General features: G+C 31.6%; 1 protein-coding gene across 1 annotated transcript in view; it reads right to left on the bottom strand.

Annotated features, from left to right (window-relative positions):
• LOC118187038 (zinc metalloproteinase nas-4-like) overlaps nt 1-25,104 on the bottom strand; it is a 72,111-nt gene that overhangs the window by 41,482 nt on the left and 5,525 nt on the right. The window contains exons 2-3 of the mRNA XM_085821436.1: nt 7,165-7,195; nt 2,461-2,561 (exon numbers count right to left, since the gene is read on the bottom strand). Coding sequence (XP_085677562.1) covers nt 2,461-2,561; nt 7,165-7,195 — 132 coding nt within the window. The remainder of the gene's footprint in view (nt 1-2,460; nt 2,562-7,164; nt 7,196-25,104) is intronic.

The following is a 25,104-nucleotide window of genomic DNA, read 5'->3' as shown; positions in this document are numbered from 1 at the left end:
ACTGATGCATGTCACGATAGCTCATTTTTAGATGCTTGCGAGTGTCAAGGTTAAAAAAAAAGGAGAATATTGCGTTTAAAGGAATATTTCTCATTTTCTTCACACAAGCAATATTTTCTTATCTCCTGCTTTAAGCAGGAGTAGGCTGAGCAGTGATCGCGAAGCAATTTTAAAATGCCCACCCCTCAAATTTCTAAATTCTAAATTTCAGACATTTTGATAATAAGAACTCGTAACTGTAATGAATAATTTGTAGTGCAAATTTGTATTTTATCTTCCCCATTTGAACACTTTAACAAATCAAACACGTAAATTTTTGGCAGAAACTGAATCTTATCCTCACCTTGATAAAAAAAACTGATTATAAATACCATTTTTCAGCTCCTAGAAAAATTTAATTTTGCATACAATGATTTGTATTCTGTCTCCATTATCCTCGTATATTATGCCCAGTTCATACATAAACTTCTCATTTAATGAACTTGTATTTTCAGTTGCAAACAGAGAAGGTATTCTTCTCTTCAAATTAAAAATATAACGAAAATATGCAGGTAACGTTGGCTTTTGCAACGAACGTCACTAAGAAATTAACTGCATTTTAGCTGATTATTGTATGTCAACAACTTATTTCAGTTGCACAACAACAGCAATTAGTAGCTTTCTTGCTTGCCTAACGGCATTTATAAACAGCGTGCTATAGCAACATTTTTTTCATAACCATTTTCGGAATAAGAATACAAATTGCTAAAACATTATTACTCTTGCAATCCACGTGCATTTATTTTGATATAATTAAATACATATTTTTACTATGTTTATGTATATATTTCTATTTAATATATATTTTTATTATTATTATAGACGCTGCAAATTGGCCATTGAACTTCCGCATTTCTGAAATATGCCTTCTTAATAAAACAAGTGTCGAACCCTGCTTTAGAAAATAATCAAAAAGGTTTCGTTCTTCAGTAAATATAAAATTGTAAAATGAGTTTTTATTATTATATTATGATATTATAATGTAACTCACAGTACCTATTTTAATAATAATAAACATTGAATCAATTGCATTGCGTGATGTAATTTAATTACTGCATAGCATGTCGTTTTCGACGAAACACCAGCAAATTATTCACACTGATATTGGGCCATCCAATGCTTCGCAACATTTTGTTGGGAAGTTGTTGAACATTTGTTGAACATTTGTTGGAATCCAATGTTTCCCAACATTGGGTAGTTTTGGCTACATTCTGCATAATGTCGGCAGCCGTTCTTTGTAGAGCTGCTACCACATGGCTTTGGTTGAATCGATCCAAGCTTACTGATGTCCGTTTAGATACCTTAGTGCACATAGCAAGTCGTATTCTTTCCTTCAATCCTTCTTCTCAATTTTTTTGTAGAGTGGACGCCTGTAAGTGTGTTTCAGCTACCATGTGATGGAAGGACCAGCTAACAATTCATAGGCCTAAAACGAAACCTCTTGTGAACATGTCGAATTACCAAAACTGGCTTCGGTGTCGCTTACCGAGCATCTTTTCGATCACGCTCTCCTGAAGACTCCTGAAGACCGAAACAATTCAAAAAATTTCGAGGATTTCCCATGTGACGACTCAGAGTACTAAATGCTTGACTCATCTGTCGCGTCTTTCCTTTTTATCTTGCTAATTTAAGGCGAGACAAACTTGCATTGCACAAACTTGGCGAGACAAATTTATATTGCACAAACTTGCACTGCACAAATTGGCGAGACAAACTTGCATTTTCACTTGTTTAAAATTTCTCACCACTGAGCTAGAAACTTGCTTTTGAATGTTAGTCTTCCCATGCTTATTGTGATTAAACTCTGAAATACTGAGGAATAAAGGAGGCAGTTTTGATGACCTACTCAGAAATACATTTAGAAATGTAAGCAGTCTTTAGAATACTCTATGATCTATTAAAATCTAAAGAAAATATTTTGTGGGGAAGTTATTTTATAAATTTGTGTGTACTTTAAAAAGTCATAAAAGTCTGCAAAACAGTGTATGAGAGTACAGTATGCACATAAATTATCATCACAGAAGCAGAAATGTTTTGAGTAGAGGGACATACTAGTGAATATAAGATCATATATTTTACTTCCCATTTTCAATGAAAAAAATCATGCATCGTAATACCGAGAAAAATTGCAAATTCAAATCTTTTAAAAGTTCAGGTGCGATTTAGAGCTCATGACAGACATTTTTCTTTTCGCCAAACTGTACCTATTTAAGAACGCTCTAAGTGCGTTCTGATAGGCTAACAGGTTGATTTTGTATGCTATTTCGAAAGTGTCCAAATTTACGGGGAATCCTGTATTTGAAAAATCTTGTCATGAAAATTCCTTTAATCAGTATATTTCACAATACGACAAATGCCAAATTTATTATCATAAAAATAGATAAAATTTTCTCAAGTATCACTGTTAATTTTATAACTCACCTGAAAAGGAGTAAGTAAGATATCGCCTTCGAATTGCCCAGATGTTTCTATAGGATCAACATGTTCCTCATTTGGAGGAGGAGGCTTGTAGTTCAATATTCCTAGAATGTTTTTTAAAAAAATAATTATAATAGAGTAAGAGCTAAAACCTTTCTCAGCTGTATTTTTAACTAACATATGTATTTAGTTTTGAAAGGCTGTTAGCATAATTTCTAATTAATTGCATTAATTATTACAGTTAAGCATACAAGTGGGCATGTTTAAGATTTAATCCCCTAGTATTATTAATTAAACTAATAATTACATTATAACAACAGATATGTATTTGCTGTTTAAAGTTTTTGTATTTGTTCTGCAACGCTAGTACATCATCTGCGAGAATCGTCTGCGAATCTATCTGCGCAGTCGCAAAGTGTTACCATAGTTACCCAGTTTTTTCTTTACTGTTGTTATTGTTAAAAATAAATAAAAGTAGTTGTTCTAAAAGATTGAAGTTGTGTTTAAATGCTTATTTGGACTACGTTTTTTATATATTGCAATTCCCAATAATGCATCTGCTATATTATAAATGAATGTTTAATAAAAAATACAAATAAACGACTTTGGGGCTTTGGCAGGTATTGAGTTCAATTTACAATTTTTTTAAACCTTTTAGTGTTCCTATTACTTTATGATACTTTTATATTATTTTATTCAATATTTATTTTTAAATATGTTGATATGTTAATTGAATGAATGGTTACGTTAGGTTAATCAGGTCAAGCACAGATGGATTATCTGTCTAAGATGATAACTGAAGAATGTTAAACAGTACAAAATTTTAATCCTGAAATTTTTTTATGATCTGATGACGCAGCATGCATTGCAAATTTTTTTATTTAAATTAATCAGTTACTTATGATTTAGATCTTTATTATCAATTTTCACTTCTGTTTACCTAACACAGCGCAAATTAATTGTCAGTATTTGAGTTTGTTAAATTCTAAGATAGAGCACTTTTCTGCCCCTCGATACTACATTACTAGGTTTTTGTTGCCTCAGTTAAGATTCTATTCTTCGACTTCGCATTATAGCGCTGACATTTTAATACTCGTGCCGATCAGATTTGTGAGTCAACTTCGCGATATACTGAATTCTGTAGTCTTTGACTACTAGCTTAATTTCAAATTCGAACTTAATGTTACTTTAAGTTACATCACCACAAATGGTTGGCTGATTTATAAGCCCGAATCTTGCAATTCTATTCTATTTCTATTTTAATAAAAACATTTGTTTTAAAACCTTTTTAAGACTCTAGTTTTGTCTGGGAATAGCGATAATTCGCTTAACTTCTGTTAGGAGTTCGATACTAGTTTATGTTCCCAAAGCAAGTCAAACTTTATAACACATTAGCTAGAAAAATTTAAAAAACAATTATAAAAAAGCCCTTTATGTTAGTTCCATAAAGTGACGTCTAATGAAATGGTAATTGATTGACAGCTGAAAGTCGACATACAGTTAAATCAATGGGATTCACGTGCGTTACAAAGAAATTATAAATCTTTGCTCCCTCAATTTCAGATGGTGTATGAAAAAGTAAAAAGATGGTTATTCGAATTCTAATTTCAGCGAATAATAAGGAGTAGCTGGATAAAATTTCAAAAATTCGCATGTAGGAGGTTGAACATGTAGCTGAGAAGACATTTGATGGATTGTGAGAAATAGCAAGAGACTGGGGAAATGGAAACTGGACAGACTTCAAAGTCTTTACAGAAACATCTGTAAAGACTTTGAAGTGTCCAAAAAATCATGTAAAGAATCGGAAAATGGGGGTGATGTATGTTGGCACTGGTGATGATGTACAGAACCAGTTGGAGATCCAAAAAGTGCTACAACCCATTCTTTTTCGGTTTTCAGGCGGTTTTTTACAACGATTGTTAACAAAATACAGTTGACTTCAGCCCAGAATGCAAAGGAGTTCATTTCAACTACAAGAACCCGAATATCTAGATACATCCTAAGTGACAGATTGCATAAAGGAGGGCTGTATGCAAACAATGCAAATAAAGCCATTATTTGTATCCAACTAGTCGGGCTGTGATATGCGCCCAGTTGCAGTGGTATAGAAATCTTGGTTGGAGTATTAGGGAGTGAAGCAGAGTGCTCTAAATCAGCGGTTCTCAACCTTTTGACTAACGCATACCATCTAAACAAAAATTGAAAATCTTTAGTCCTACCACTACATTTAACAATGATTATTTTTTAATTTCTCAATAGAAATATTTTAAAAAAATATATTTTGCCATTTGCATAACCTATTGGTTATTTGTATGAAATATGCACGCATAAAAATATTAGATTATAGATTAGTTATTGTTTTGATCATCAAAATTCAAGTTATAATACTTTATTTCTAAAATTTAGAATGAAATGTGGGTCTGTTTAAGAGAGATTGATTTCTTTATGTCTGGTCTTATTTCACTTAGCTTTAACCGTAAATTAAGATCCACTTATAATATTTTTCTGCGTTAATTTTTAAACATAACAAGGAAAAAATTCTTGTTCAAACAAATAGGTTGTGCAAAAAGGCAATTAAAATTTATTTAATAGCGTTATTTGAAATGCTTTTAAATTCTTTTTTTCGGTTCAGCCAAAAGTTAACAAATATGTTATTACTGAAATCTTCAGTTATAGTTCGATCACAGGAAATTTCTATCAGTTGTTCTTTTTCTTCATGAGATTTTTGAATTTAATAGTTAAAAATACTTTGTGTCTTTGCGCCCCACCTACTTTTCTCTTGCTTGCCACTAGTCGTACGCATACCACGGGTTGAGAATCACTGCTCTAACTGATAAAGCTCTTTTGGGGGGGAGGCAGAGTAATTCCAGATACGTTACAATCTGCAGGAAACAAAGCAAATGCAATAAGTCTGAAAACATTTGTGAAAGGAATCGTTTAAAAGATGATGAAACCAAAATACAGGCGGGCAATAATTTGAGTGGTTGCTGTGACCTATACTTTTTTACCAGTGTAACTATGAATGTTAAAATATACAGAGATGAAATTCTTCTTTCTTATATCAAGTCCTTTAAGGGTGCAGTCCATAACAAATTCCGCCTAATCGCGATAATGGTTGTCCTCATCGCACTTGAAAAATGACGAATATATATTGAGGGCTAAGTTGTCCAACGGAAGGAATGAACTTAATACCCATCAAATTTAAGTACACAATATGAACCGACAAGGCTGTTAATTTGCACCACTTCACTTAATATTCCGTAGGGATTTCAAGGCGTTTTTAATTATTAGTATACTGTGTCAGCACTTCAGCGTGAAAAAATACTGTTCACATAGAAATGTATTACCAAAGAATGTGATTATGCTTAGGGCGTAAAATCCATGATTGTAAGGTTTTTTTTTTTTTTTTTTTTTTTTTTTTTTACAAATACGTATAAATGTTAATTTAATTTGTATCACCAAATCTTTCAGTAAGAGTTATATCACATTATAAAATAATTACCTCTTTCTATAGATTTTTGAGTGCGATATTCAGGTTCGTTTTTAGTTTTAATGATAATAACAGAAATTTGGACATCAAATAACTAAAATCTTGAAATCTTCGTAACACCGTATTTGCAACATATGTATAACTGAAATGTATTTCTGGGCTGCATAAAATTGGTTCGGGAGGCACATGCGGCCAGCGGGCCTACACTTTGAGACAACTGATCTAAAGAATAAAATAAGGAGTGTTAAAAGTAGCTATTCTATTAAAGAATCAGTCTTTGTAATTATTACTGTATATTTATTCTACAAACTAATGCTCCTTTCTTTAAAATAATGATTGATAACTTATTAAATGACCTACCCATTATTACTTTTACAAAGGATTTTGGATTCTTTATTTTTGCATTACTTTGTGTTATATTTATAAATTTATATTCTTTTAAATTTATTAAAAAAGTAGTTTAACGCAGTGTGCACAGAAATAAATTTCTCATTAACAATGTGTAAACTGTTTAAGAGCATAAATGTAAAATACATAGAAAGAAATATTATTCTAATCTTTATTTATATCTGAAGTGTCAAATTTAATTACTAGTATTTCCATTTAAGAGAAAAAAGGTGTAGGGAAAGGAGTATATTTCTTTCACTTTTTTTTAAACATGTGTGAAACAAAACTAAAAAAAAACAAAAAAAACGAGTTACACCCTTTAATTCAAAAAACCTTCTTTGCCTTCATAAGCATTTGAAATGGCAAGCATAAGAACTTATTGAAAACATTCCTTTTTATTAATCATTTAAGTGAACACATTGCTAGGTATTTTTTCAACTGAATAAATCATTAAGTACATTTAATTAATTCTTTCTGTGGTACTCCTAGTTTCATTAAACTTCAAAAAATTGGTCAATTTCACATGGAAGTAAATTATGCAGATTTTTTCCTTCCTCTTTGCTCAAAGTTAATACTTTTTATGCATTCTGAAGAAGGGCAAAAAAATTCTTCAAAGATTTTTATTTATTATAGAACTTAAAAACGAGCTTTTTATAACAGCAATCGTTTAATTCTTGTCATAACTTTGGGGGAAATATTTTTTAACTTTTCTTTTTTTTTCCTATAAAATTACGCAAATTAAGAGATAGGATGATTCGTTAGAGAAGTCGCTTATATTTTCACATACTGAGAGAAACAGAGATTATAATAAACAAGTAAATTTTACTTACCGTGAAATTTGGAACTATTCAAATTCAAATCCTAGGAAAGAAAAGATAAAAATCTCTGCAGTTATATAAAGGAAATTTTATGTTTTAATAGTGTACTAAGCAATTATATAAAAGAACATTTACAGTATACAGTTATATAACAAATTTTGTGCCTTAATAATATACTAAGTAATTATGTCTGCTGAATGCAGATGATGGTAATATATACATTATTTAAACTGCAATGCAATAATTACAGCATAAAAGTTTAGTATTCGCTTTTTGATTTAATAGTAGCACTAATGAGAAATTTGACTTTACTTCTATTTTATAAACCTTATTCCCTTCTTAAAAATTAGTGTTATAATTAATCTAATTAAAAGTATTTATGTTTATTTTCTTTGATAGATTCTTCATACAGAACATAAATATTAAAAATTAAAATAATTTGAAGTTATGGCTTGTAATGTACGCTTGTATTTATTATATGTTTCGCATGGATATTTCTTCCGAATCTATGCATTAAAACATCTGTATCGTTAAATATAGAAATCTTGAAAAAAACATTTAATTTTAGTAGTTCAATCAGCTTTAGGTTCGCATTTTCAACATAGTTTACTCTTGTATTTGTCTACGTGCGTAATATTAGGTCAGAAATGAAGAGTTCCCCCTACTCTTGTTAGCTGCGATATTCCTATTACCCTGTATTAGTGACTAATCTTCAGTCTGTCACTTGAGTGATCTCAGAATAGGAATATTATTGCTCGCGATGGGATATAAACTTCTAGTCCTTCTACTAATTGGTAAAAACAACGTAGCTCTAAGGGCGAAATTTTGTATCTGCCAGTAAAACATTGCGCTTTTTCAAGTCTTTTAAACTGGTTTAACCCAGGATATTTCTAGAAAATGTTGCAAAAATTTTTTTCTGGATTTGATAACCATTTGGTAAGCGGAATTTATATTTGCTGATGTAATCAGCTGCAATGCTGAATCATTCGACTTGGATGACACAAACAGTTGTAAGTTTGTTAAACTATTATCGTCATTTGGACAACCTATCTTATTTAAAGTGTAACTTGTTACTTTTCTCTTATTATTCCTAAACAAATGATGAAACTAAATAACACTGAATCTTGAATAGAAATCGAAAGGTTTCCCAGATCTGTAGTTGAAATAATTTGCATTAAATGAAGAAATATAATTTGGGAATTATAAGGCTTTTACCATAAAAGTTTGAATAGATAAATCGGATACTCTTGTAAAATGATTTAATAAAGTGATTTGCATGAGATAAGTTTTAATACTTATCTCATTAAGTCATTTTATTTCCATAAGGTATAATAATAGTACAGTCGAACTCCGCTATACGAACCTCAAAGGACTTGACTTTTGATTCTCTCTATCCGATCCGATAAGAGGAATGAATTATTTAACAAAATCTCGGATAAAAAACTGAATGATAAATAAAGAAAAAATCCTGATCAACATCGCCTCATGTACCAAAATAAGTTAATAATAAATCTAATTTTAGAAATATATTGTCAAGTTTCTGCAATTATTTTCACGCGAAGTTATTAAATTATTAATAAAAATTAAATAATAAGCTAAATTTCTTTTCAGTTTTTTTCAAAGTGTCTGGAAAATTCATTTGTGTTTATATAAAGCATTTGTGCAACGTCATATTAAGAATTCTTTGAATGGCGAAGCATTTCTAAAACGCTTCTTCAGTTTCTTCTAAGCTCCACTTTCCTCAGCTTCCTTATCCTATTCAAGTTTTTTCTGCGAGCAAAAATTTTACAGTTTTGAGTTTTCCATACAGCACTAACTGTAGATTTTGATAAATTGTATTTCTGGCAGATACCGATTTGCCTGCGTACATTTTGCATTTTTCGAATAATATTCGCCTTCTCTTCAGTCCAGAAACTTTAAGTTTATTAGTTAGCCTTGCGGTTGAATTTTTGACGCAGAAACAGAATGTAGAGAAGTTGGTCAAACAATATGTGAGAATTTAGCTCTTTATGAGAGTATAAAAAGGAAAGATAATTTCATTACCTACGGGTCTTATCCAAAACTCCATAGAGAACAACACTATCATTTTCCTCAAGATATGTATAGTTTCACTGAAACAAAACAAACCTATGAGAATCAAAATTTTTTCATTCCCGAAAAAAAGAATCAATTGAAAATCCGCAAGCACACAATTCTCTACTTCCTTCTTACTTGAGCAACGAAATTCTCAAAATTTCCAACAAAGCATTAGCCTTGAATAGTATTTTGTCTGATAGCTCAAAAAAGAATTTGAATGGATTCAGCAAACCCATTCATGTTTTTTGTTTTGATGGTCATGTACAACATATGGTGTCCTAAGATATGCTTTTTGATTTCTGTCTTGTATAACCATATCTGCCTCGCATAACCTTTTTTAAAATGCAGAGAAAAGTGAGGTGTAAATAAAAGAAAAGTAGTATAAAGGCGTTTTCCTTCACGGAATGACTTGACTTCCTTGACTTGTGGGATGAGAAATGTATATCAAATGTGAATCCCAACATCCTAACCGTGAATGATTTTAATGGTTAATACTTCTTCGTTAAAACTTGCAGAAATTCAGAAAAAAAAATATGAAAATTACAAAAATGTTTCAATAGAAGATATCCATACAGTTCGTTATACTTGATTTACTTACTCTTGGAGATTTGCTGTAAGACTATAAAATAATATTAAGGATATAGGAAACTAAACGGGACCGAAAAATTCGTTTTTTACATATGGGGGTTTTGCTATTAGCCGTGTTTCAGAAAAATTCAAGGGTAGTAAATGAGCGTCGAAATGCAATTCATTAACAAAATAATAGCCTTTCTCAATTAAAAAAATACAGCTATTCGTGATTTAATAAAACTGATATTAAACAGCTCCAACCTTTGCAAGAAATAGTTACATTTTGAATCATATACAAAGGTGAAAACGTCACAGTCCCATCAATATTTTGATTTCACATTGGTGACAAACACTCATAACTAAATAACTTCAGAATTTATCCCTCTTACACATGTGTTAGTAATACTTTGCAACTAAGTTGAGGCCAATGAACTAGTGTGGCAACGTTAGTGGGTTATTTCACCAGTTCGTAGGCCTAACGTAGTTTTAATAACATGAGCTGATAACTAAAGCTTATTTAATGCCAGAATCAATAAAGCTCCTGCTGCTACAGTTAACTGCTTTTCAGATATCACTACACAACTTTCATACACCGGCTATGTATAATTCAAATACATTCCACCTATTCTACATGCTTTGTTAAATGAATATGCATTACATTTAAATGACAAATGTATTTTCATGAACTGCTGGTTAGTGTCAAAGGCCGTTAATAATATATATTCCTGAAATTATCCTGTTTCATGCTATATTAACAAATATTTATAATTTGATATGTTGAAATACGCACTTGTAATTCCATTAATGACTTATAACAACATCTATAAATAAATATGCACCATCAATTATGTAAATTTGGCATTTATTAACTCAAAATTTATAATAAGTTAATAAATCGAAGATATACTGCAATGTAATCAGCAAATTAAAAAAAGGAAATAAAAAATATAGAAAAATTAACTATAGCCTGGTAAAGCACTTCAAGATCTTCGCTGTTACCATCTCCCGCTGCTGCGTTCATAACTAGCGTAGTCATCACCGAATAGCATTTATTTTCTCCACTTCATTTGAGACTATAGTTCAAGTAAGCTTTCTCCGGCAGTTGTTGTTTCCATGGTTACGAATCAAACCCCCATGAAGCCACCCCGTTTACCAGGATCGAACCCATGTCGAAATTACCAGTATCCATGAGTATTTCTTCAAGTTAGTTTAGTTTAGCTTAATTTATGAGATTACTGCAAAGCCTCGAGGACTATCTGCCTAAGGGAAAGAATGCCTTCGTGGAGGACATTTCTAACTTGTACAGATGTTACACATGAGGAAAATCATGAAAACACCCATGCAACCAGCCCGTTCGCGGGATTTAACCCTCGATCCACACTATCAGTGTTCAGCGACTTCACCGTTCGGTCCGCTGGTTGGCCATGCAAGTTAGCATAACATATATGTTCTTCGATTTTACCTCTTGGCACATGCTGAGCTTCTCAAAACCTGAGCATTGGCGTTGTCTTTTTCTTAAAGCTCAAGACTTGCTTTAATGTACTTAATGCTTAACTTAGAATCATGCCTTTTAAATGAATGCGTTTTATTACGAAGGTAGAATTATTCATAGAAGTGAAAATTTTCTATTGCAAAAGAAACATGCCTGGTTAGAAATATGAAAAATCTTTGTTATATTGGTTAGAGACCAAAGGACAGTTCTGAAGCACAATGTTCTTTACAATATTTCAAAACTCATCGATTAATATTGTAAAAGGTCAAGATGTCGCCCTGATCGGTATAGTTGTTAAGAAGGCTAAAAGACCGCCGGATCCGTTCCCCAGGGATTTTCTTTCAAAACGGGAGGGAGTTTGTGAAAGTCGTACGTACTGTCACCCGTATAATACAATCTTCTCTCCTTCCCACAATGAAATTCTCCTTCCCACCATGAAGTTTGGTCAGGCAAATGAGATAAGCCCTAACAAGAATTTTTTTTACAATAAGTTACCAGCCGACAATCTACACTGGCTTCACATTCAGTTATAGACTCTTAGAATTTATTTTAGCATCCTAATTATTTTTTTTTTCTAAGCGTCATTTTCAAGAAACCAAGAAAAACCAAAAATTGTAAATTTGCAATTTTTTTCCTGTTGTGTATGTTATTTTGTGGTCGGATGTCTTGCAAAGAAGTAAATCACAAATTAATTTTAAAGAAAGCACGCTGCCGTTAACAATGGATGAAATAAATACAGCGTCTAAGTCGACGCTAAACATTAAGCTGGAACATCTTGCGGAAGAAGACAAGAAATAAATAATCGGTGTCACAGAGGAATTTTCATATTTATTTAGGGATAAGTCTAAGCCTGGCCTAACAAGCATGCAATAAGCGATATTAGCAATAAGCGAAGTTTATTTATATTAGTTATTATTATAAGCAATACGTCAGGTCTAATGTCACAACTCATGAGACTAAAACAGGATAAAATATGTTCTTTGTAGGCCAAAGCCTTACAGATATGTTATACAATTAAAAGAAGAATCAATATAAGGTAAATTCTAGTTATTAATGTTTTTTTTTTTAATTTTAAGTTACAAAGCTGCATCAGAATATTGCTTACAGTTTGCTTTTTTGTTGCTTCAATAATTTTATATTATCTGAAATGCTCTATAATTGTTGATACAAGAGACTCTGATAAAGGATTATACTTAATTCAAAGTGAACTATTTTAGTAATCGCGCTTATTTATTTTCCGAAATAAAATTGAAGATTTCATTGCTGATCTTTGATTCAAAAGAAAATTCAGTACTACATTATTGTTAACAATTAAGCATTGAGATGTAATAAAAGTTATCTAAATCATTTATTTCCTGTTCTTATGCGATTAATATAGAGGAAAATACAGTCTTATAAAATCTAAACCGAAATCTCTCATGCATTAGTGTAAAGAATTCAATATACTACAGTTTTTAAAATATAAATTTTTCCTATATCATTATTTCTTTAAACAGAAAAAAGCTAATAAATCGGTGTTTTCCTTGATAGGCTGTATGTGAGTAATACCACAAAGCTATATGTCCCACTTCGGCAAGTATAAAAAATTACTCACATTGTTCGCTCTTAAACTTCCAATATTTTTTATGACAATCCAGGTCTTATGCAGCGGATTACATATTTTTAAATATTCAAGAAATATAATGCATAGAGGAACCTTATTCTGTAACTTTCTTTGCTAACAAGGTTTGAAAAGATTCAAAAAAATTCATATAAATGTAATTTCATAAATGAAATGCATTAGAAACAAAGAATGAGATCAGTCTCCAGTTAAGAGTAATAAAATTTAAATTTGAATCGAAAAGACATCTGTTATTTTGAGAATTTTTGAGGAAGAAAAATCGATCAAACTTTATATTAAAAGATTTCTCGTGAATGCATTTACTTCTGGGAAGTCAATCAATGTAATATCTATAAAAAGAATTTTCAAAAAGAAAAATACTGCATATATGACATTCGACGTAAAACTGGAACGCTTCTGTCACATTATTCACAGCTCAAGCATTTTCTTTATTCTTCCGGTGTCTTCTAATGATGCATTTCGTTATTGCATTGGCCACCACCCTGCCTTAATGAAAGTTGCATTTGAAATTAACTGTATTCGTTATTACTATAAATTTGTGTTTGTAAAATTGTTAGTAAAGTCTCATAATATAATTTAGACCCTATGTAGAATCATTAGATTATTATGAAGCAGGAAACATGAAAAATGAGCAATGCCCTCCCTGGGACTCGAACCTGGACTTCTCCAATACGCGTCAAGTGTGATACCATTACATCAGGAAGGCATACCAGAAAAAGGGAGATAATACTTTATAAACTTCTCTTTGTTTGAAGACCCAGTCACAAAATTCTGATGGTGAGGAATTATCGTAAACTACCTTTTAGTTCGAGCGTGACTGTAGAGTTAGACTTGAACATGGACCGCTCAAATACGCGCCGTTTGTGCTAAAAGTTGCTAATTAAACATAAACGTCAGTATCCAAAGTTTCAAAAAATTATGCAGCGACGCTCTTCCTATGGCCTAGATCTTTGCGAAGCATGAGTTTCTCATGCTGCATAAATTTAATGAACTTTTATATGTCCTGTAAATATGTTCAAAATAACTCCACTTGTCAATTTTATAATCTTTATAATAGCCTGCTACAGCATACTATTTTAAGTGCTTTTTTTATTATTATTGGGGTGGTTTCTTGTCAAAATCATTTTGTGTATTCCAAATTTTTGCATTTTGAAATCCCTTAGATTTCAAATTCTTATTTCCAGAGGTATTTTTTTTAATGTTGTTCTTAAAAGATTTAATCCCGCGAATATTTCTTCAGTATTATTACTATAGTAGTTCATTAAAACATTGTGCTCTCAGTATTTATTATATTTATCTGTTGTTTTTGTTACATTAAAACACAAATCCTCAATTTAATTTGTAAATTTCAAATTGTACTGAAACTATACTGTATTCTCTTTATGACCTAAATCATTGTTTTTAATAAATACTGCCACCTGCAATGAAAATAATGAATTAGAGTACCCACTCACTTAAGTCTCACATTCAATTTCAATTTGGAATGAAATAAACGAATTTGACCTCGTGCAGAGTGCCTATTTCAGCTTGATACAGAGAATTTCCATATTTTAATTTCAATTTAACTCTGATGATTTCTCGACCATAAAATATACTGCAATTTTTATGCATTGTACATCAAACTAGGAACTGGAAAATACAAATTCATGCGAGAAAGCTTTAAAAAACGTGGTTTCAAATCTGCTTTACATTAGATGTGAAACTTCTGATACTACACTGTGGGAGCCCTTTCAACACGTTCAGCAAAGTTACTATGCTTTCAAGCCCAAGCAATGGTTTTAAAAACAGTCATCCTGAAATAAAAACAAATCATTGAGTAAGTATTATTACTAATAATTTCGTAACGGAATTTCAATCTATTACCAGAAAATCTCTTCAATTGAGGAATGGTCGGAAAAAGGTCAGCAGTATGTGCCAATATTCCTCTAAACCTTTAGAGTTTCATGAATTAATAGAATCTATTGCTTTCATGGATGTCAAATAAAATCCATGGCCATATAATATTACCGATCACATGATTAAGCAATTCAGCTCTTCTACTACTAAGTATAACATTATTTTAAAAATAATTTATAAAATTTGCAGTTTCTTTAGGATAGTATGAATCTTGTAAAAGAAATCGAATCATATTTTTATAATAGCTTGAATTAACCAGGACAATCAATCCTGCGAGCTTCCAACAAACATATCTCATATGGATTCTTGTTGGAAGCTTTCAGGTTAATTTCATTTTATTCTTTCGCGAAATCAGAAGCTTTCACGCTGATTCATGCCATTATTCCGCAAAATCCGTAAAAGGGGAATATTTAAGGACTGACCCATTTCATACGCAAAAATAGAGTTACATTAATTCATTTATGAAAAATTCCTATAGTTCTCCTTAATTTCACTCAGAAAATATTTGATGTTCTAGGGACCAAATTAACTAGATCTACTTTTACAGCATCTTTTAATTTGATCAGCTTTACCGACATTAAAAAGAGAGATTCATTTGTATGTTGAATCATTTGCGAATACTTGGAAAATATATTGAGCTTTTTTGGCAGATTCAAATAAAATAAAATGGAATATAATATCCAAAACATTTCGTTCGTTTGAAAGATTTCCCTAGGGTACCACATGCCATTCAATATATCCTATTGTTCATCGATTGTTGTCATCCTGTTGTCCATCTTTTCTGCAGATGAAAAGGCAGATAAATATCAGTAAAATTCTTTAAGGTATACTGTATTTTATGTTAATCAGAAAATTATTATGAATTCAAGCCTTTACTATAATTTCTTTAGTATAATTTTCCGTAGCCCTCACCAAAATGCAAATGAGTTGTTTTCGTGTATTTAAGCTAAGTGTTTTGAATGTTTATATTAGAGCTTCTGGCAGTCGCTTCTTACTTTTATAACCAGCTCTGCCAAAGTTGTATTTTAGTTCAACGCCTTCTAGCCGACGTTTTAAAATACACACCATTACACATCTGAGCAAGCTTAAATAGATTATTCTGCCTTGTAGCCTCCGACTACGTAGCCTTAATTTGAATTTAACTTTCTCTTTTATTAATTTAAAAACCCTCAAGTCGCGGAAGTTCATCAGTATCACAAGCTGAGCTTTTCTGTTAAGACTTGAATAGAAAAAACTATTTATCCTTCTTTTAAACTCTGTGTTTTGTTTCAGAAGAAGCGATAATTCTATATAAGTCTAGTAGGGTCTGCAGAACTTTGACTAGAACTTTCTAGATATTATAACCCTACATTTAGCCCCAAGGATATCACGAACCATATCGCAAGAAAACACAACTTTCATCCTGTTTCTTCACCAACGCACCAATGTTTTACGGCACCAGAAGGAAAGGTAACGAAATTTTGTAATAAGTTTAAAGTTCTTTTTTTAGTCAAAAAAATCAAGAAACAGCTGTGTACATAAAAGGATAGAGTGATTAACCCTTAAACGAAATGCAGATTAGCTGAAAAATATTGTCAGTATTATTGTATTACTGTTATGCCGATTATTAAACAGGTGTTGCATGAATTGTCTGGCTGGAGCACGGAAGGGCTATCAAGGAATACGCTTGATCGAACATCGGCGTTCGTTTACAAAACCCGAAGGAAAAAAGGTTTACGAGAACGTCAAAGAGAAGAAAAGACCCAGGCAGGATGATTCTTCAAAAGAAAAGGCTCCAGTGGATGGGGAGAGGGGCCAAGAAGAAAGTATAGAATATGGATTATGTCTACGATTCAAGGATACCTGACACGTCGCGACGACTGGTGTAAGAAGCAACAGCAAATTAAAGAACGATGAAGACAAAATCTCGGAAAATAAAGCCAACAGAAAATTTGTACTGACGGAAAAACGACTGATTAGTCAAGACAAAATCTACATGATATACAGCCGCTGGAAGAAGGACCACAAAAACCGAAGTCCAAAAGAACTAACAAGCAAAAAGAACAAATGTATACGAGACTAAAGGGTGCAGACCACTTATCGAGAAGGACCAATGAAGCGCTCGCCTCCAATTGAATATTTTAAAGGTAGAGAAACTTCACGAAAATAAAAGACCAATTCCAAAAGTGAAAGAGGCTACCATAGACCAAGACAGTTACCAGTCTCAGAGAGGCAATAAAGATCCAGAGGATCGCTACTTATCCTACTTTTGGACCGAATTCGTAGAGACGCGGATGTAGTAAGTAAAAATTTCTTTTATTTCTTCAAATAACTGTTTATTTTATTGCATACGCAAATGTCAGTTTCTTTTATGTAATATACGAAGTTGCTAGTATACCTTTATTTTTACTTCAAGAGTGGATGTCAAATTCAGAGAAGAAGATTTTCTGTTAAAGTATTCTTCTATTTTTAAGGATTTTTATTATTGAGTTAAAACGATTATGTTACTTTATACAAAAGGTTGAAAATGGCTATATAGAATTCTTCTACGAATTGCATTCGAGCCAACATTTTACATTTAAATTCGAATGTATTCTTCTACTTTTAAGGATTTTATGCTTGTGAGTTAAACGCAATTGTGTTACTTTATCCAAAAGACATAATCGCCTAGTAGAAGTGCATTGTAAAATTGAATGTGTTTTTGATAGTGTGTATTTTAAATGAAAACTAAAAGCTAACATATTGTGATGAGGTTGAATAAAACTTAGGCTCTCCAGTCACTTGTTATAAAAATTAAATGAAATATACGTCTACAACATTATGTACAGATTTTGAAATAGGATGTCATTGAGGTCTGGTTTGTCTAATGCTTATAGCAATGCAGTAATTCAATTAGCAGCTAGATGTTGAACATACTGCGCTTCTTCACACTGTTTCATGCAACACAGTGCTGAAAAGGAGAGTGAGAGAACGAAATCTTTAATGACAGAACGTGAATTTTGAAAGATTATGCTTGTAGAAAACCTGGACTGGCTGATGATTTTAGAATTTTAAAATCTTATCAATGTCATTAAGAACTTCGTTTACGATTTGCTTAAATTCTGGTGAGGAAAAATATAAGTTATTTTATACTAATTAACCAATTATTATGATTCAAGCTTTTATTATATAACCTCTGCTGAAACGCAGAGAGAGAATCTTGTTCTGGCACTTCGGCCCTTACTCTTAGGATAGGCGAAGCTAGTATTAAAGCCGCGGCAAGATGGAAGGGTTGGCTGCATTTTCATGGTTTTTCCAATGCGTAACATAGATACGAGAAGGCTTCTCTTAGGAATCCCTCCACGATGATATTCTTCCCTTTAGATAGCCTTTGCGTGCTTTTACGTAATCAAGTAAATAAAGCAACTAACGTCATCGTCTTGATTCTTAGTCTTCATTAGTTAGCGGTTCATTAGTATTTTGGGTCTTCAGTATCTTAACAAGTAAAACTGAAGGGGCAGAATTCATTTATATTTCAGTATGTCACTGAACACTTGTTATGTGATGTAGAAGACGACGTTAATTTTGTATTGTCCCGTCTAGGAGTGTTAAAGAGCACAACTGGAAAAGGAAATAACATTATGCTCAAGTATTCTCTCCATCTAGAATGATAAGCGGAGTGGGAGTTACATAGGATAGCTGCTGCCTAAGAAAAACAATGATTGAATTCATAAACGATACTCCCTCTGGGTGCCTTTTCGAACATTAGAGCGTGAGGGACCAAACGTAATTTAATATTCCGGGACTGTTTCTGGGAGCAATGCACGGCAACAGTTTTATTTTGACTTTTCCTGGACGTTCATTTGAAAAGGAATGGAACGTGAGTGGAATGATGATGAACTTCTTCGCGAAAATGTGCTAATTCCTATATTTTTGGTTAAGGATGAAATTTTTAAACACGGATGGGTGGTCATTTATAGTATTGTGTCTAGATATGCACTCTAGGTATAAGGAATAGTCTCGAAAATTGAAATTTTAACCACCTAAATTTGAATCACTTTCAATAAGCTAGATAATTTTTTCAAATTGTACTAATTATATATTAACACACTTACTTTAACACGTTTTTCGCTGGTGTTATCTGTTAACTACTCAGTTTGTTTTATAATCTCTTAAAAGAAAGAAAAAATCTTTATTATGATTCAACCTTCCCATTGAACTTAATTAAAGAGAAAGGAAATGAAAAAATTCAGTATAAGAATCGAAAGAAAAAAGTTTAAATCATTCATAGTAACTGCAATTAATCATATATTTAATATTATAATTTATTTTTTATATAGATAATGCTTGCCGTAAGGGTAGACTGGTCAACTACCTTAATAGTTATATTTATCCATATATCTAATAAATGTGTTTCAAATCATCCTGATACATGATTTTTATTACTCGTAGGGTGCCACAAATAAATAATTCCTTAGGGCTGTCTGAATGTAAAACCTAGGTTAGAATAGTTTGGGCACTGGGATTATATTAGGCTATATTATATGTTTTTCTGTGACTTCACATTTTTTTTTGGTACCTATAAACGTATTTTTAATATTTTAAGTTGAAACTTAAATGAGAATTATTTGTTAAACTTAAATTTGCATATTTTACAGAACTGGTTAGGTGAGGTTATTTGAATATGACAAAGCACTCGAGAGCTATCTGCCTAGTTGGAGAACTAGTGATTGGTGAATTAATAATTCTTTTCTGGTGTCTTGGAGTATTATGTTAGGAAATTCAATCAATATGATTTTATGATTTGTATTAAACATTAAGCTATTTCCGGAATTAGGAAAATATTTTTATTCATATTTTATATGAATTAGGTGTTTTCAGCTAATCATATTTTCTTAAGATAAAGAGATAAAAATGTTCGTTAGGTAAAAAGACAGACATGCATGATTTGAGTAGAAATAATGTTTCATTATTATTCAAAACATATTTTGACCTCAGAACCATAAACTTGAGAGGAATAAAAATTTTAATTACTTTATAAGATAAGGTCAATTAATTAATTATAAGAACAATCACTAGATTCTAAATTCAAAGTTAAGAGAATTCCGGCAACAAGCACATTTCGGTAATAACCAAAGTTTAAATTTTTAACATAAATTTTTTCCCTACATAAAAATAGTATTAAATATTTTATTCACCTTGTACCAGTATTCATTCAGAATATCCCTTTATTTGGATGGAGAAGGTAAGAGATCAATGAAAAACGCCAAATTTGGCTAGTAAGAAGGTCGAAACAGTCCTAGCAGCCGTCATTATCAGAAAACCTTTTCTTTATCAACAGAAGTGTCGTCGCTAGGTTGGGGCAAGAGGATTCATCCACGGCCAACTAAAAGAACGCTTTATACTACAAAAGCAAGCTGGAAGGAGGCAGAAAAACCCTACATTTTCCTCCTTTAAAAGGTGACAGGGGATTAGGGGACTCAATTGCCAAATCCTGGTGATGAAGAGTAATCATCCACCAACTTTTTTAGTTTGGTCGCCACTGTAGATTGGCAAGTAGAGAGTGGTGATTTGTCAAAAGTCTTTTTATGTCATTAGCTCGCTTCTTTTTTCTTATGCCTCCTTTAGTGGCTCTAATCACGACTGCAATTTAAAGTAAAAATCAAGTTTTCTTTACTTTATCAAATTTTCCTAACTTTTAGTAAATTCAGTTTCATAAGTAAAACAATAGTAATAGCTGCGTATTTGTCGATGAAAGTCATGAGTTTGTTCTTATTTCTTGTAAGAAGTTTTATTCAACCAAAATTATCAAAGTACTATTTTTAATTACATGTTAGTTGTTTTGAAATTAATTTTTATTGTAGGATTCACATTTAGTTTAATTAATTGTAATTTTTGTTCTACTATATTTAGCTTGTATTTTAAGACAACTTTATTCGAAATAATTTTTTCTAATTAATTAAATATATTTGAGAAAATCGGGAATAATTATGGTAACTGAAAAAAGATAACTTAAATTTTCTGGAAGAAAACTGTAAATCGGAATTCAGATTTCTTGATTTTTCTCAAAAAGCCCTTTTTATCTCAGTAGTTTTATTGAATTACCGTGAGGAAAGTTCTAGAAATTTGAGTACTGTTCCTTATTTGGCAAAGTGATGCTACTTTTTATTCAAGCAATAAGTCCCTCGGAATGTTCTTTTGTGGTAATTGAAACTCTCTCAAAGTACTATCTAAATAGTTTTGACTGAAATAAAACGAGAAAATTTTAACAAATTGAAATTAGTTCCTTATTTGGCAAAATGATGCTTTTCTACATTTAATAAACAACAAATGTCTAGAAAATGTCCTTTTATAAAAATAAATATCGCTGTTTCAAAATGGTTGGTTTTCAGCTCATGTGAGAGAATACATTTTTCGTTTGCTGCACACCAGCAGCCAAACGTTAGAGTCTCTGAACACAGGTATTTCACCGTGGGTTTAATTCCAGACCAAAAGTCAGCTGGATGGTGGTGTTTAAAAATTTCCCCATATATATAACATGTATGCGAGCCATTTTGCTTTAGGAAGCTCTCCCCGAAGGTATAATCTCTCATTAGGCAGATATTCTGAACGGGCTTTGTCACAATTGAATAAATCAAACCCATCTTCCGTTAATTTGGGATAGCAATAAAAGACTTTTTGATAGTCGGTTTGGTCATGTTTAGTGATTTCCCTTTGTTAAATTAGTGACGTCCCAAATGTACTTTTTTGCAAAGTAGGCGTGAAGATTTTATTCCCAGTCTATCCTGAACCATCTAAAACTTGGTTTTCCGCCTCGTCGTATAAATGTAAAGGAAGGTGAATTTATGACTCCTCACTCTTCGTTTGTTATAACAAAACAATCACGTGATTCTTATCAACCTGATTATCGCATTTTATTCTTATTAAGGACTAATTTGTTGAAGTATGTTTTCTTCTTGTTCTTTTTTGTTAACTGATAGTGCTATATTTTACTGTTTACGTTAGGAGTTCTTTGAACAAGCTGTAAGAAAAGTCACTATGTTGTAGCCTAGCATAGCGAAAAAGCCCTAATTCCTAATGGCAGATGACATATATGTGTGTGTTTGGAAATAGGCAAGGAGTATATCCATCAAATACTTGAAGTAATAGTCTCGTCTCATTAGTACAGAACAAAAAGTATGTGAATAGAAAAGTCATGCATGTACAAGGGAAGCAGAAACTGAAGTATAAAAATTTACTTGTCTCATTTTTATAAATAGGGTTGTAAAAATGCAGAATATTTTGCAAATGAGTTAAGAGGATATGTCCCGATTGGTCTGAACTGGGAATAAAGTTACTGAATCTTTCTGCATAAACCTGCAATGGGAATAAAATTGTCAATGCTGAATTGGGGATACTAAATCAGCATTACGTACAGTGATTTATGTTCTTTTTTATTCTTTCCCGTTGGATTCCAAACAGCACATGGCTAACAGCGAAGAAGAAGATACAATAGAAAAAGGGAGTTTGAAAATTCGTCCTAATGTAAACTACTCCTTTTGACAACACTGTCGAGTTTGCCGACTCCTGACAAAAGTTTCCATTTAGATGTAACGAGCTATTGCCATAAATATTATTGCTGTAAAACTAAAAACCAACGATCACAACAATGCAAAGAGTCGCTCAGTACCATCAGTACCTCAAGCAACATTAACCAACAATAATAATTTACTATCTACCAGTTATTCTTGTCTTCTTGAAAACTTAACTCTCTTCAGATGCGCATGTTTCCTCTTCTTTATCTTCTACACTCAGCAGTATGTCTAATGACTGAATTGTAATTCTCTGCCTATCCGTTTTTAAATTGTTGATGGAAAGTGTATAAAAATAAAAAATGGAAGAATCTAAAGTATAAAGAAAATTAAATCTAATCTTAAGATTTAAAATTGCTTTCAAAATATTGAACTGAAATTTGTGTGAGGAAAAATTTGAAAATAATATTTAATATCATTTGGATAATCCATTAAGTATTAAATATAGTTTTAACATATCTGCAACAAATCATGAACGATATTTTCGGTATAAACAATTACTTTGATAACTGAACTAACTAAGGGTTTCTAACTTCTACTATAAGCTGGTTGATCTTCTTTTAGGGCATTATAACCATTAACCGCAATATCCCTTTGGGACTGATAGAATAAAGAAATAGAAAAAAAGGTTTTTAAGTAAACATTGGTCAGTCTAAAAGAAACGACTGTGAACATGATGTTTCCCAAATAACCTCATCCTGATGGCTTTCGAGCTCAATGCTAAAGCTTTTTACGGAAAATTCTCTTTAGAGTTGCACGCGATAGGCGTGGCAGACACAAAAGTTTCACTTTTGTTTAGCACCCTTAATGCATTCTAGTAACGCAATGCCCTTAACTTGCCGATTCAAGATACGATTTTATCTGTTCTAAGTAAATAGCACGTGAAGTATAAAAATCTGGTGTTTCATTATGAACACTATTTATTTGCAACTACCTGTGTAAAAGCCTCTTTACAAAATGGGTTCAACCATGATTGATACTTTTATATTGCTTGAAGATGAGATAAATATTTAGCAGTTTTAAGTACACTGATATTAAAAGTAATTAAATGAAAGCAAAATAAACATGAATACTAAATAAAATAGCTTTTTCAGCTATCACATTGGTGATTTCCATATAAAAAATTTTTCTATATTAAAATAAAGGCACATTTTCATTAAAAAAAGAAAACCTTATAGAAAATAGTTTTAAAGTCTGCGTTATTATAAACAGCATCTATATGGGGATATGCAACAAAAACCAATCTTCGGAGGATCCAGATAATTCAAAATAAAACCTTAAAAAGACGACAGTTTCCTCGTAGTACTTTTAAAATAGTATAAAATATTAAAACCTCAAAATCTTCAATGTCACAAAATCTCTCAAAAGTTGATCTTTTAAATTCTGTAAAGGAATTGAAGAACATGAAAATGAATTTACAAAAACATAAAGACAGTCTATTTCTGTTGGACAAGCATCCATATCTCGTCAGTGTATTATAATTCTAAAAATTTATAATCAAATTCTTCAAGTTTATATTGAAGTGTCTCCAAAACGTATTTTTAATTGTCAATTAAAATTCTCCTTTATGAATGTGACTCTTCAAGACTGCCATTTTCCTCCACTCTCATATGTATATTCGGGTCATCGCGAAAATTATTTTTCGCAAAAATGCTCGAGCGCTAAGTTTCTTTTTGTTCTATGCTCATCATTTGAGTGGCTTAGCTGCATACGGTTTTCAAGGATTACATAATTATGATCAGTTAGCTGATATTAAATAATGCTCTACAAATGTGTCTTCAGAGACAGGTTGCCCTAATGTGCTTCGAGTGACAGAGTGATTAGGAAACTGAATACTGAGAGTTCGGCCTACTTTGGTTCCTAACCCAGGAGAACGGAATGAATGTTAGATTAGTTTAAGTAATTTTGTCTATGTTTAACGTGAATACGATCCAGTTTCTCTTATAAAGTCCTTCACGAAGCCGTCCATCCTCTTAGGCAGATAGCCTTCGTCGTTTTCCTGTATTGAAATAACCCATCTCAACCGTAACGTGTTCTGTCATTAACAAAAAATCCACTCACTTTATATTCAAGGAGGAACTTTCCTTTCTGGGTCATTTTGAGCATTTGATTTTATTCTGTGGCTTCAACAAGAAATAATCCATAGCTTTAATTCTTTATTTACAGTAGAGTTTCACGATTCTATGACAATTATTTGATGAAAATATAATAATGAATTTTAAGGAACAATACAGTAAAATTTGATTAAGAATTAATCAAAATTACTCTCTTTTGGTTTCTTCCCGATACTTGTTATATCCATAAAGCTTCGAATGATTCCCCCCCCAAAAAAAAAATTAATAATAAAAATAACAAGCATTTTCATGCACATATAGGCTTAAGGGGTATCAGAAACCCCTATACCGATAATGTGAAATTGGCCATTTTAGATGTACCTTTTCTCAAAATCTGCTATAGATACAAGCTTGAAATTTTTTCTGTAATTAAAGTATACCTATCTGATTATACTGAAATGAGCTTTTGAAATATTTTGAATTTTAGAGTAAATTACAGACTATTTTGTTAGGTATAGTAAAATTTAGCACTTTTCTCACACAAAAGAATTAATTTTTTTTTTCTAAGTTTATTACAAAAAGCTCATTTCAGTAAATATTAGAAAACCTAATAAATAAGCCATAAAATGTTTATAAATACCTGTGAGCAGTAGTTCCTGAGAAAAGGTACATCGAGTATAAAAAAATCACGCTTGGAGAAAAACGCGTTTTTAT

This window comes from Stegodyphus dumicola, chromosome 7 (assembly GCF_044657685.1).
Source record: "Stegodyphus dumicola isolate Sdum_Otavi_A_Nest chromosome 7, ASM4465768v1".
Lineage (NCBI taxonomy): Eukaryota > Metazoa > Arthropoda > Arachnida > Araneae > Eresidae > Stegodyphus > Stegodyphus dumicola.
This window is presented reverse-complemented; position numbering and strand designations above follow the sequence as displayed.